Source organism: Vigna umbellata, chromosome 1, assembly GCF_029865625.1.
Source record: "Vigna umbellata cultivar VRB3 chromosome 1, Vumbellata_1.0, whole genome shotgun sequence".
Lineage (NCBI taxonomy): Eukaryota > Viridiplantae > Streptophyta > Magnoliopsida > Fabales > Fabaceae > Vigna > Vigna umbellata.
In genome coordinates this window covers 78,420,099-78,433,602 of record NC_142165.1, presented here as the reverse complement: position 1 = coordinate 78,433,602, position 13,504 = coordinate 78,420,099, and the positions used below count along the sequence as shown (strand labels likewise).

Sequence of the window (13,504 nt, the reverse complement as noted above, 5' to 3'; positions counted from 1 at the left end):
GTCAGATCCCGCCAATCCGACTTCTAAAGCCATATAGACATCTGATATGGGGGAACAGACTTCTATATGGCTGCATTAACACACTGCGAACGCAAGGCAACAATTACGCGCACTTAATGTTCTTCATCTTCCTCATGTTTTCTCTCCATAGGCTACGTTTTTCAGGTTCGTTTTTTAACTTTTTCACTGTTTAAAATTAGTTTTACTCCGATTACATTACTCTTTGATGAATTATCTTTCATTTAAATCGATTAAAATGCGATTTCGCTGGGTTTTGGTGCAGTCTTGCTCGTGTCCTTGGGCGGCGTTCTTGGGCGGCGATTTCTTGCGTTTCCCACTCCTCTAATTCCCTCCACTATGTTTTTGAAATCATCCAATACAAAAAGCCGTCAATGTCACCCGTAAAGACGTCAGGTCGGGATCAGACGTAAAAATTCCAAAATAACAAACGTCTAAAGCCTTTTCTACACTAGTGATGCCTCGACATGAGAGAGATAGGTTGGAAGTCTCACATTAACTAGAGATAAAACTAATTCATAATATATATAAACGAGTGTAAACCTCACGTTACAAATTAGTTGAGTTAGACTTAAAGTTCACTTTATCAATAATATAAATAAAGAATCATCTTTACTTTTACACTTTTACAATTTTGAAAGATAAAAGTATTTGTTTAATTAAAAATAGTGTATAAAAACTTATGAGATCATTGTGACAATCAAAAGTGATTATTCACTCTAAAATGGGATATCTAAATAGTATTTTATATTGCATGTATGCTATTAATTATTTGATAATAATTAATTGAAAAGACGGTTATTGTTGTGGTCGAAACTAAGAAAATTGCTAACTCACTAGTAAAAAATGACGTTTTTAACTCGTACATTATGACTCGGTTCTTACTGAACCGAAGCATATCAAAAAGCGGTGGCAGTCTCGTAATTTTAAAAGCATTATATGCCTCGGTTGTTAAGCAACCGGTGCCTAAAAGTAATACTGATTCGGTTATCAGAGTGAACCGAGGCATAATCCTCACATAGCAAAGATACGACCTCGGTTGGCATGGACCCGAGGCATATTAGACTCTAGATCGGCCTCGGTTGGCATACACCCGAGGCATATTGTGCTTTTAATTCACCCTTCCTGCTCATTTCCCTCATTTCCCCCAAAGCACTTCTCTCTTCTCTGCGTCTTCTCCCCGAAGCATGCTTCTCTCTTCTCTTCACAGCTCTTCTCTTCTCTCTTCTCTGCCCCCACCCTGCGCAGCTCTTCTCTTCTCTCTTCTCTGCCCCTTCTTTGCGTCTTCTCCGCCTCGCGATATTCCTCCGCGATGTGCGATGTGCGACGATGGTGGACGCAACGGCGACAGCAAGGTCGCGGCACCGAGAACGCAGCGGCAACGAGATGCGGCGACGACGACGCAGCGGTGACGGAGGGCAGATCTGGGCGCACGGAGGGCAGATATGCGGCGACGGACTGCATTCTTCGTTGGTGGTGGTGAAGCGATCGGCGACGGCGAAGCTGAGGCTGTTGGCGAAGAACAGAGCGGACGCAGGAGCAGCGGTGGCCTGATTGGCGAGTCTGGTGCGGTGCCCGGTCTGCGTCGACGGACTGCGGCAGAACAACCAGATCTGCGTCCATGGCAGAACAACCAGATCTGCGTCCACGGCAGTGAAGTCGCTGGTGGAGCTAGTAGCAGAGGAAGGGAGCGGGATGGTGGACAAGGCAAGCGGTGGTGGTGCGTCAATGGTGGCGGCGACGATAGTGGTGGTGGTCAGATTAGGGTTTTTTTGATGTTGACCGTAGCTGCTTTGGGTTTTGCATTTGGTTTCAGTACAGTTTTGGATCAGTAGAGTTTTGCATTTTGTTGAATTGAATCTGTGTTGATTTATTGAATTGAATCTGAGAATAATTTTTTGAATCTGAGAATTTGTTTTGATTTGTTTTACGTGCTTCTTTTGGACGTTTGTTTGGTCTGGATTGATCTGGTTTCGAATCTGAGAATGATCAACTTCATTGGAGATGTTGAAGGTGCTGTTAACTGGCTAAAGAAAAAGGAAAAAAAAATAAAAAAAAGACCCTACTGCCTCGGTTCAGCCTCCAACCGAGGCAGTAGAGGCAGAGGAACAATTTCGGTTCTAATAACCGAGGCATAAAGTCTATCACTTTTTACCTCGCCTGAATATGCCTCGGTTCAGGAACCGGTGCCTATCAGCAAAAATAACCGGTGCCATTTCCTCTAACTGTACTAGTGACTGCTAATTGGATGGTCAACACTTGAATTATTTGATTCAAGTAAAGTATGCCATAATAGTGAGGTGATGTATTTGGGAAAATGCATGGAAGCATGGTTAGTAATACAAATTCATATAGTATTTCACCTAACCTTCGGATCCTGCTGCGATGGCTAGCCTAGCCTATAGTATTTTACCAGGTAGTGGAATTGGTTTTTGCTTTTGGTCGAAGAAAGGGACTTGGTTAAAGAGTATTTACGAGAATTCGCAACTTGACTTGGGAAGTTGACGTGGTTTGAAAAGAGACAACCCTGCCCAAAACAATATAAATACAAGGACAACCTAAGAGAGATTGAAAAGCCCTTATCACTAAGGAAACCATACATAAATCCTCTCATTTTTTTCTCCCTCTGTGTTGCCTCCAAAATTCTGGAACAAGGAAAGGGAGGAATAAACCTTGCTCAAAATAGTTCTATTTTATTATCATCAATCATATCTGAGTCATTTTGAAACTCTTCATTGTATCAATCTTAGTCACAATGGCAACATTTTTCCGAAGAATGGCGATCAGATATATTTTTCTGACATTGTTTTTCTCTGCAGGTGCCTTCTTTTTCTCATGCAGTTTTTGCTTTCTTTTCTTCTTTTTATGCATTGCATGTTTTTAGTTTTTGTGTTTTTTAGCATTCCTAAGTTGATAGCATTGGTTTATAGAAGTAGAACAGGTTTGGTTGCCGTGAATGTTTCTTGGTAGAGTAACGAATTTTGCTGATTTTGCAACCACAGATATTGGATTTCTTGGACGTGTTACATCATTTGGAATCAATTACGGCCAAGTGGCTAACAATTTGCCGTCACCGAACAAAGTGCTTGAACTCTTCAGCAACCTTAAGGTCACGAAAACAAGAATTTATGACACCAATCCGGAGATTTTGAGTGCTTTTGCTAAATCAAACGTTGAGGTCATTGTGACAGTAGAAAATCAAATGCTAATCCAGTTAAATGACCCCCAACAAGCCCTTCAATGGGTGAATGGCCATATCAAACCGTACCTTCCAGACACAAAAATCACTGGTATTCAGGTAGGAAATGAGTTATTCACTAATGGTGATACCACTCTTATTCAGTATCTAGTACCTGCAGTGGTTAACATTCACAATGCTCTAGTTCAGCTAGGCATAGACTCTAACATCCACGTTTCAACACCAAGTTCCTTAGAAGTGCTTCAGGAATCTTACCCTCCTTCAGCTGGCAGTTTCAAAAATGAGATCTCTGGGATAATGTCCCAGTTTTTGAGCTTCTTGTCCACCACTAAGGCACCCTTTTGGATCAATGCTTATCCTTACTTCGCTTACAAGGATGACCCTAGTAGGATTCCATTGGACTATGTATTATTTAATCCTAATGAAGGAATGGTTGACCCCAACACCAACCTACACTATGATAACATGCTTTATGCTCAGGTAGATGCTGTCACATTTGCCATTGCTAGATTGAACTTTAGTGGGATTGAGGTAAGGGTCTCTGAGACTGGTTGGCCATCCAAAGGAGACCTTAATGAGGTCGGTGCCACACTACAGAATGCTCAAACTTATAATAGAAATTTGCTGAGAAGGCAAATGGCAAATGAAGGGACACCTCTGAGTCCAAGAATGAGGTTGGAAGCATACTTTTTTGCATTGTTCAATGAAGACATGAAGACAGGAGCAACCTCTGAAAGGAACTATGGCCTATTTCAGCCTGATGAAACCATGACATACAATGTAGGGTTGGCTGCTTTTGCATCCTCATCCACTTCATCCACTTCAATTTCTCTTACCTCCTCTGCAACTAACACGAAGGTAAAAGTAAAACCAGTCTCTTTTTTCTCCCCCAGCTTATGGCAAAACTCGTATGAAAGAAAATGAAAATGTAGTTTATACAATTGGGAGAAGTGTATCAGTTTAAAAGGGGTTTTGTATGTAATGTCAGATAGTCAAATTCATAATCACAACTTTTAGCAGAACATTTTCAAATTTACTACTGTCGTGTTCTTAGTTAGTTAGTAATTGGTGCATTCTCACGAGTGTCGGTCTAATTATCTTTTTTTTTTCTTTTTTTTCTTTCCTTCTCTAAAAAAATCAAATTTTACATTGAAGCAGGCAGCATCAAAGGAATTTCAAAGCTTGTTCTTCTGGGTGTTTGTGTGTTTGCTGACTTCAGCCCTTTGTGGCTTTGTTTGAGAAGAATATTATTACATTCTTATGGAGTGATTCATGTGTATATATCAAAATAACGAAAAGTTGGGATTTTACAACCTTCAAGTTGCAAAATGGAGTATCTCTAGTATGATCTATATTAAAGGTACCTATTTTGCAGAAATCAGGAGCAACACTAACACTTTCTTAACAATGGGGCAACAAAATCTGCATCACGGCGAAGAGTTCAACTCATTTGGAGGATCATCATCACCTTTCACTGTGGCTTCACTTTCACCCACTTACCCCACCACTAGTCACATTCCAGCAACAACCATGTGGCGGTGACGTTAGGTTGAGCTTGTTTTAGATAGATAAGGTCCAAAAGCCACATCATTTTTTATTACCTGACATTATTTGGAATTGTCAAATAGGAAATGTGTTTGTATATTGCTGGTTTTGTACCATTTATTTCATTTCATTCATCCAGTCCAAAGGCATATGAGGCTGTAAGACATGTCTGCCTTGAGCTCGTCTAATTGGATGCTAAGAAAAGCCCCCTGTTATGGGACGTGGAATCCATGACTGTTCTCATTTGTATATATAAATGTAAAAGTAATTCCTGATACACCATTCTTTTCTCTGCTTTTCCTCTTTCATCAACTTGTGTATTGTATCACAGTACAAAGTTCATTACAAATATGATATAATGAAAATCTAATTAAAGTTCACAAAGTTAAGGCTTTGTTTGCTTCTTTTATTATCCTCATTCGGACAATAGGACGGTCCTGCTTTATTCCATGGCCAAATAACCGTCAGCATAGGGTCATTGCCGACCCCTTTTCCAAAGGTGCCTTTATCAGTTTTTTTTTTCTATTTTAAAGGGGACAATTAAACTTCAGCCTTATCAGAACATGATGGAGATTGGTCTAGCTCTTTGACATCAGTGAAGGTGGTTCTGCACATGAACCCCTCAAATTCTCTAGCTGACCCACCACCCTCATGTGAGAAAAAAACAATTATTTTTCTTTTGGGGCGTAATAAAATATGCAAGGACAATTTGCAAACAAATCCCACCCAGAATTTTTGCATCGTCATGGTCTTGAGGTACTCAACATTCTGATTTAAAATTGCTTCCTGCAGACAATGTGATGGCAGCAGCAGTTTCGCTTTTTATCAATTTTGATTGTAAGTCCAATCACCAACGCGACATATTCCAAGAAGGGGTCCCATCTCTTAATAATTTCAGCGAGTGCTTCACCGAGTTAGAATTGGAAAATTTGTTGTCCTTGCATACACTTTCATGTTGTTTACTGCGTTCAATTATAATGTTGTGTGGTAAGTAAAATTGTCGGTTTTCTATTTCATCGTATGTTCTCTGTTGTCCGTGTTGTTGTCTGAACTGTAATCATAGAGTGTTAAGTCAAAATCTCTATTGCTCATGGCCCTCCTGAATTTTAAGGGGCAACGGCGAACATAACTATCACCATGATTAAAAGCTTGCCTATAAATTGTAGCCATTTTTCATTCTTTTCTTGGAATACAGACTGGTTTTCATTATTTCAATGTACGTGTTTACCTTAGGTGGCTCACTAGGGGATCTCCACGTGTCAATTTTGCCATAACATGGCATCATCATCTGAAACCTTAGTGCAGCATCAAAAGCCTCGAATGTAGCTTGGAACAAGAGCACCCCAAATGTCCGATTGTAGTAGAGCTCTTTAGCTACTTCTCTCTAGAACAAAGAAATACATGAAAATATAATCAAATCACGTAAGTGGCTGATGTCCCCTCTTTTTGGTTTGTGATGAAGCAATGACCACCAAGGAACACAAAACAAAATGAAAATCGTAATCACTCACAATCTGTTTAATAATACTAAAAACAATAATAGTGACAGGCTCTACAACCATTGATTAGGCTAGCACAGTCCCTCCAACCAACCCCAGTGGCACTTGCACCATTACGTCTGGTATCGTTGTTTCTTCTATATTATAAATGTTCCACTGGCTCTGGTTAATTCCAATGCGGTTCTTCCTCTCGAAAAGCCATTGCAAATCATCAAAAAGAATCATATATCTGAATAACTAACCAAATAACTTTTGAAACAAATTGTTATCCCATAATGATGTCACTTTCAAGTTTTACTGAGAAATGAAGCTTCAAAGTAATGTCAAAACTTTTACAATGACCTTTACCGCATCGTATATCGTATATGTCTGATGACATCTTCACATGCATATGTTCTCAAACCTCGATCATGAACCATAGCGGTATGGTCGACTACATATTACCGAGGACAAAAGATATATGAGCTAGATATACTCAGGAGTAATCAACTCCAAGGGTCTAACCACGAACCATAGCAGTATGGCCAGCTACATTTCGATCCGTAGATTTAACATATAGAAAGTCTACTTGTATGGTAGGTTACCTGAACCAATCGACGCATACGGTCGTCCTTAAAGGATCGTCCACTTAGGTTACCTGAACCAATCGACAGCATACGGTCAGGTTACCTGAACCAATCGACGCATACGATCGTCCTTAAACGATCGTCCACTTAACAGGTTACCTGATCCAATCGACAGCATACGGTCAGGTTACCTGAACCAATCGACAGCATACGGTCGTCCTTAAACGATCATCCACTTAATAAAAGAAGCGATCGTTTAGGAACATCCTAGGCTGGCCTCCGTCACCCTTGACGTCAACCATCGTAAGCGATCGTAATCTAACGACCGTCTATTGGTTGAACTAATAGAACGGTCGGTCAATTTCAGTCAAAATTGACATCTTAACCCTGAGAGAACGGTTGAATGTATCCGATTATAACGCCGCGAATCACGGAGTTAACTGACCCAGTATTAAGCACGACTTAACAGTTATATTTTCCAGAGTCAGATTCTCAACCAACCAGATTTTAAGGTAAACGGTTCACCTTAATTACTAAGATAAATATGTAAAGCCAAAGGAAGAAAGGTACGTTTTTCCCATAGAGAGAAATTAAGCAATAAAGATATTGATCTTCTTCTTTGTTTGAACTGAGAAAAGTTCGATTCATCCCTTCTCTGACTTGAGTATCGGAGTGCCTTTGCAGGTACCCGGCCCATCTTCATTCAAAGATCTTTACACAAGAAGGAAACGCAACGCACACTGTATCACTGGGGGAACGAAGGTGACTCATCCCGCACGTATCTCGACCTACACATTTCTACTGAAACATTTTGGCGCCCACCGTGGGACCGAGGTTTGATATCCCAACGACGACTACCGGAGCTATGGAAGACATGAACACTCGCGATTTGATCAAGCAACTGCAGACACAGATCAAGGCGCAGGCGCAAACTATAAGGGAACAGCAAGAGATTCAGGGCAAGCAAGCCGCGGAGCTGGCAGCATTGAGGGCACAACGTCCTCCGCCGGAAGTGTCGGCATCCAACCGGCAAGATGATAATGAAGGAAGCCACCATGGAGGACCATCCGAACCTGCCGGCGGAGGAAGGAAGGGGCCAACTTCTGTGCGCCTCACTAATTTGCTTCCATTCACGGAGGCCATCATGCAAGCTCATATGCCGGAAACCCCCCCCCCCCCCAATGCTAGAACGCTATGATGGCTCCGCCGATCCCGATAACCATCTCCGCAACTTTATTGATGCCATGGCATTCTACACGGATAATGACCCCGTCATTCGCAGAGCTTTCTCATTATCCCTGAAAGATGAGGCACTCGAGTGGTACCACACTCTCCCTCAAAATTCAGTAGATTGCTTCACCACCGTTGAGACCCTTTTTCGGAAACAGTACGCTACTAACAAAAGACCGGAGATGACTCCGGCTGAGCTCGTAAATACTAAGTAGGGGAAGGATGAAACCCTAAAGGCTTTCATGCAAAGATACAACGAGACGACCAGGCGCGTGAAAGACGTAAACCATACCTTCATTATCAGCAATCTCCCTTCGTGTTTAACACCGGGGTATTTTGCGGAACAGTTGTACCCTGACCATCCAAAATCTATGGAGGAGCTCCAATCTACGATTGCGAAATTCATCCGAATTGAGGACCTCAGAAATTCTAGGAAGAAGCAACAACAAGACAACTCAAACCAGGAGGCTAAGAAGGCCCCAAAGCGACCGGCCAATGACTTTAAGGCAGATCGACCACCCCGAAAAGAAACAGGGTGGATATCTAAGTACGATCGTTACACATCTCTTAACGCGCCTAGGACAAAGGTGCTCGAAGAGGCTTTGCACGCCGAACTCCTAACCGTTCGACGAAAAGCCACCCCGAAGAATGCGGACAATAGTAAGGCATGTCGCCTGCACATGAACGACGACCATCATACAGAAGAGTGTCACATGGTGAAAGATGAGTTGGAAAGACTCATCCGAGCAGGTTACCTCCAAAACTATGTCAAAGAAAGAACAGCCACCGAGCGACAACTCCCCACCAAAAGGCGTCCTCCCGACGAAGTCTCGAACGATCACCTCCCAGGGACGACCGACGCCGAAGGCGATCCCGCAGCCAACCCAGGCGTTCAGAGAGAGAGAGGTCGGTCCGAGGCCGAATCGACACCATATCCGGTGGCTTTGCCGGAGGAGGGGCGTCAGCTTTCGCCAGGAAGCGACATTTGAGACAACTAAAGTCGGTTAACATGGTAGATCGGCAGCTTCGGTCTATACCTGATATCACATTCACTGACGCAGATTTCCACGCGCCCGACCCTGATCATGATAACCCTATGGTCGTCACGGTCGAAATAGCTCGATACGATGTTAGCAAGGTCCTCGTTGATCAGGGTAGTTCGGTCAACATCTTATACTGGTCCACCTTCAAAAGGATGGACTTGTCGGAGGATCTAATAGCCCCTTTTAACGAACAAATTGTAGGCTTCTCGGGGGAAAGAGTCGATACATGAGGGTACCTCGACCTACGAACCCGACTCGGAACATGCCGGGATGCCCCAGAGCTTCGAGTCAGGTTCCTATTGGTCGAGGCCAATACTTCGTACAATGCTTTAATAGGCCGACCTTGCTTGAATGCATTCGGAGCCATTGTATCCACCCCTCACTTGGCCATGAAATTCCCCGCCGAGCGCGGTACCATCTGTACTGTCAGGGCCGATCAACGAACGGCTCGCCAGTTTTACGTAGCAGGACTAAAAGTCACACCATTCTTGCCAGCTCGGAGGGCAAGAGGAGCCGAAACAGCAGCGATCGACTTAGACCCCAGAACCAATATAGACGAACGTCTCCATCTCCAAGGAGATATTAAACCCTTCCCGCTGGGAGCGGACGCGTCCAAAACCACGAACATCGGTGGGAGCCTTGTTCTACACGATGAACAGGATCTGACACGTATGCTCCAAACCAATGCTGACCTGTTCGCATGGGTGGCCGCCGATATGCCGGGGATCCACCCCAGCGTAATGGCACATAAGTTGTCGATCTTTAGGGAGGCACGCCCGGTCGCGCAAAAGAAACGACGCTTCGGAGAGGACAAACGTGATGCCATTCAGGTTGAGGTCACGAAGCTGAGGAACGCCCAGTTCATCAGGGAGATCACCTACACCACGTGGTTGTCGAACGTAGTCATGGTCAAAAAGTCTAACGGTCAATGGCGAATGTGTGTGGACTTCACCGACCTCAACAAGGCGTGTCCTAAGGATTCGTATCCTTTGCCTAGCATCGATCGGTTGGTAGATGGAGTGTCCAATCATGTTGTACTCAGTTTTCTCGATGCGTACTCGGGGTACAACCAAATCCCCATGTACGAGCCAGATCAGAGCAAAACATCTTTTATTACCGAACGCGTTAATTACTGTTACGAGGTAATGCCGTTCGGCCTGAAGAATGCAGGCACCACATATCAACGCCTCATGGATAGAGTTTTCCATCATCAAATCGGACGATGCATGGATGTCTACGTCAACGACATGGTTATCCGGAGCCAATCTATGGAGCAACATCTAAAGGATTTGGCAGAAGTGTTCCTCCAGATCAAGAGGTATGGCATGCGACTAAACCCTTCCAAATGTACCTTCGGAGTGCCGGCTGGAAAGTTCTTGGGGTTCATGTTAACGTGCAGAGGCATCGAGGCCAACCTCGACAAATGCAAAGCCGTGCTCGACATGAAAAGCCCGCAAACCCTTAAGGAGGTACAACGTTTGGTTGGTCGGCTCACAACCTTATCCCGTTTCATTCCAAAGCTAGCCGAACACATCAGGCCCATCCTGAAGAACATGAAGAAAGGCACCACCCAGCATTGGGACGATGACTGTGAAACAGCCTTCAACGCTGTCAAACACGTTCTTACCAGCCCTCCGATCATGGCGAGACCGGTCGCTAGATACGACTTGCAGTTATACATCGCAGCATCCCATCACGCTGTCAGTGCTGCTTTGGTGCAGGAGACCCCCTCCCTTAAGCTAATATACTTTGTCAGCCGTACATTGCAGGGAGCGGAAGAACGATACTCCCAAATTGAGAAGGTGGCACTGGCCCTGCTCACAGCCTCGCGTCGACTACGACCTTACTTTCAAAGTCATCAGGTGGTTGTTCGTACTAATCACCCGATCGCCAAATCCTCCGCAAACCTGATTTAGCCGGACGGATGGTCTCGTGGTCGGTGGAACTCTCAGAGTTTGGACTCCGTTACGAGCCTCGGGGCTCCATTAAGGGTCAGCACTTAGCAGATTTTGCAGCTAAGCTCACACCCGTATCCGACGATTCGACACCAAAGTGGCTCCTCAACGTGGACGGCTCCTCGGACAAAAGGGGGGGAGGGGCTGGTATCGTCCTGGAAGGACCAAATGGTCTAGTCGTGGAGCAGGCCATCACATTTAGATTTCCATCCAGCAACAACCAAGCCGAATATGAAGCTTTGATTGCTGGTCTAACCCTGGCCAAGGAACTCGCGGTTGCTCGTCTAGAGTGTCGAATGGACTCACAATTGGTGGTCGGGCATATGAACGGGACATACCAGGTTAAAGATAATCAATTGCTGCGTTACTTCCATAAAGCTAGCACCCTACTCTAGGATTTCACCGAGGTCGACATTATCCATATACCCCGGGAGCAGAACACGAGAGCAGATCTCCTATCCAAATTAACCCACTACAAGGAGCGAGCACAACTGTCTTCAATCATCAAAATGACGCTCGACCACCCGGTCGTGGAGGCTTTCGCCATCGATGTTCCGACACCGACGACAGATTGGAAGCAGGAAGTCAAGGATCTGATGATGAAGTAGGAGCGAGGGGAAAACATTACCGCGCGTGATTCAAAGCGCATCGCACATTTTTTGTACATAGGTGACAACCTCTATCGACGCGACCACACTACCCCTCTGTTGAAATGCATATCAGTGGAAGAAGCTGACTACGTCTTGCGCGAACTTCACACCGGAATCTACGGTTCTCATTCGGGCAAACGTACGCTCAGAGCGCGCGTTCTTCGCGCAGGATATTACTGGCCAACGATCGATCAAGATTGCGAGACGTTCGTCAAAAAGTGTATCTCCTGCCAAGCCCACGGTCAAGTTGCCCACATCCCTCCCGAAGAGTTACATAGCATCATCTCTTCGTGGCCGTTCGCTCAATGGGGACTCGACATAGTCGGACCATTACCCTTAGCCAAAGCATAGAACAAATTCCTCCTAGTCACCGTCGATTACTTCACCAAGTAGATCGAGGCCGAACCCCTATCTATTATCAGCGCCCAGCGAGTACAGAAGTTCATCTGGCATTTAATGTGTCGATTTGGTCTACCACAAAAGATCATCACTGACAACGGTCGACAGTTCGTTGAGCGCAAGTTAGAGGAATTTCTCAACAATCTGGGCATTAAACACATAACCAGCTCAGTGGAACATCCGCAAATGGACGGACAAGCGGAGGCCACGAATAAAGCTATACTCATTGAATTGAGGAAACGACTCGGCGAAGCCAAAGGTTTATGGGTGGAGGAACTACCCGAAGTCTTATGGGCGTACAGATGCACCCCACACGGCTCCACCGGGGACACTCCATTCAACTTGACTTACGGCACTGATGTCATGCTCCCAGTCGAGGTCGGAGAGCCCTCGCTACGACGACACATCACCAATCTATCACTTCATGATGAACAGTTGCGGATGAATCTCGACACCCTGCCCAAGCGTCGAGAAGTCGCCACCGTTCGTGCTGAAGCTCAAAAGAGAATGCTCTCCCACCGCTATAACACTAAGGTAAAACCCCGAGCGTTCAAAAACGGCGATCTGGTGTGGCGGAAACGGGGGGCAGCCAGAGTAAATCGAGCACACGGAAAGTTAGCGGCCAACTGGGAGGGGCCATTCCGCATCGATGAGGACCTAATGAATGGGGCATACTGTCTCCAGCTCCTAAATGGACAACCTGTTCCCAACACGTGGAATGCTACTCACCTCAAATATTATTTTAGTTGATATTCCTTTATATTCATGATACATTATTCATCTCAATTCCAAACAATGATATCTTTTTTATTATTATTTCATTGTCTTTTCTCATCTGTCGAGTCCTAGGTTTAGACCCCCCTAATTTCATTCGACATGTTACATAGTTGCCCTCAAGCAACCCACTTAAAACAAATGCTCGACCGGATGCAAGTTCCCCTAGAAGACATCCGTACCTAGGTGACTTGGGATATAATTACCACTGGTAGATGTTCTCCCTCGAACACCCAGTTACGTATGGGATACACTCCCACTGGTAGATGTTCTCCCTCGAACACCCAGTTACGTATGGGATACACTCCCACTGGTAGATGTTCTCCCTCGAACACCCAGTTACGTATGGAATACACTCCCTTTGGTAGATGTTCTCCCTCGAACACCCAGTTAAGCATGGGATACACTCCCCTGGTAGATGTTCACCCTCGAACACCCAGCACATTCGAGCTAAACGATCGCTCATAACGATCGCTCATAAACCCTGTCCGCGAATAACTCAAGTCAACAGGCAACAATCTTATCATACAACGCAAGCATAAATTCAACATAGTATAAAAGTCCAATATTCAGAATCATAAAGTTCCAGTCAACACATACGTTCAAACACATAAATATTTTGATCC

General features: G+C 44.6%; 1 protein-coding gene across 3 annotated transcripts; it reads left to right on the top strand.

Moving 5' to 3' along the window:
- Positions 1–2,611: 2,611 nt before the first annotated feature.
- On the top strand, positions 2,612–4,754 carry LOC148206495 (glucan endo-1,3-beta-glucosidase 14-like). 3 transcript variants are annotated; one of them, XM_088113674.1, is made up of 3 exons: positions 2,612–2,837; positions 3,021–4,075; positions 4,593–4,754. In XM_088113674.1, the coding sequence occupies exons 1-3, from the start codon at positions 2,774–2,776 to the stop codon at positions 4,620–4,622; spliced, it is 1,149 nt and encodes a 382-aa protein (XP_087969800.1). In that variant the 5' UTR covers positions 2,612–2,773; the 3' UTR covers positions 4,623–4,754. The 3 variants fall into 3 exon arrangements, with proteins under 3 accessions (XP_087969800.1, XP_087969793.1, XP_087969786.1); XM_088113667.1 differs by having other exon boundaries at positions 4,376–4,733; XM_088113660.1 differs by having other exon boundaries at positions 4,373–4,733.
- The last annotated feature ends 8,750 nt before the right edge of the window (positions 4,755–13,504 follow it).

Excerpts from the sequence above, each read along its gene's own strand:
- LOC148206495 (XM_088113660.1), top strand. The coding sequence starts at position 2,774 with ATGGCAACATTTTTCCGAAGAATGGCGATCAGATATATTTTTCTGACA. Across the intron at positions 2,838-3,020 it reads GACATTGTTTTTCTCTGCAG|ATATTGGATTTCTTGGACGT; the intron begins GTGCCTTCTTTT and ends TTGCAACCACAG. Across the intron at positions 4,076-4,372 it reads CCTCTGCAACTAACACGAAG|CAGGCAGCATCAAAGGAATT; the intron begins GTAAAAGTAAAA and ends TTTACATTGAAG.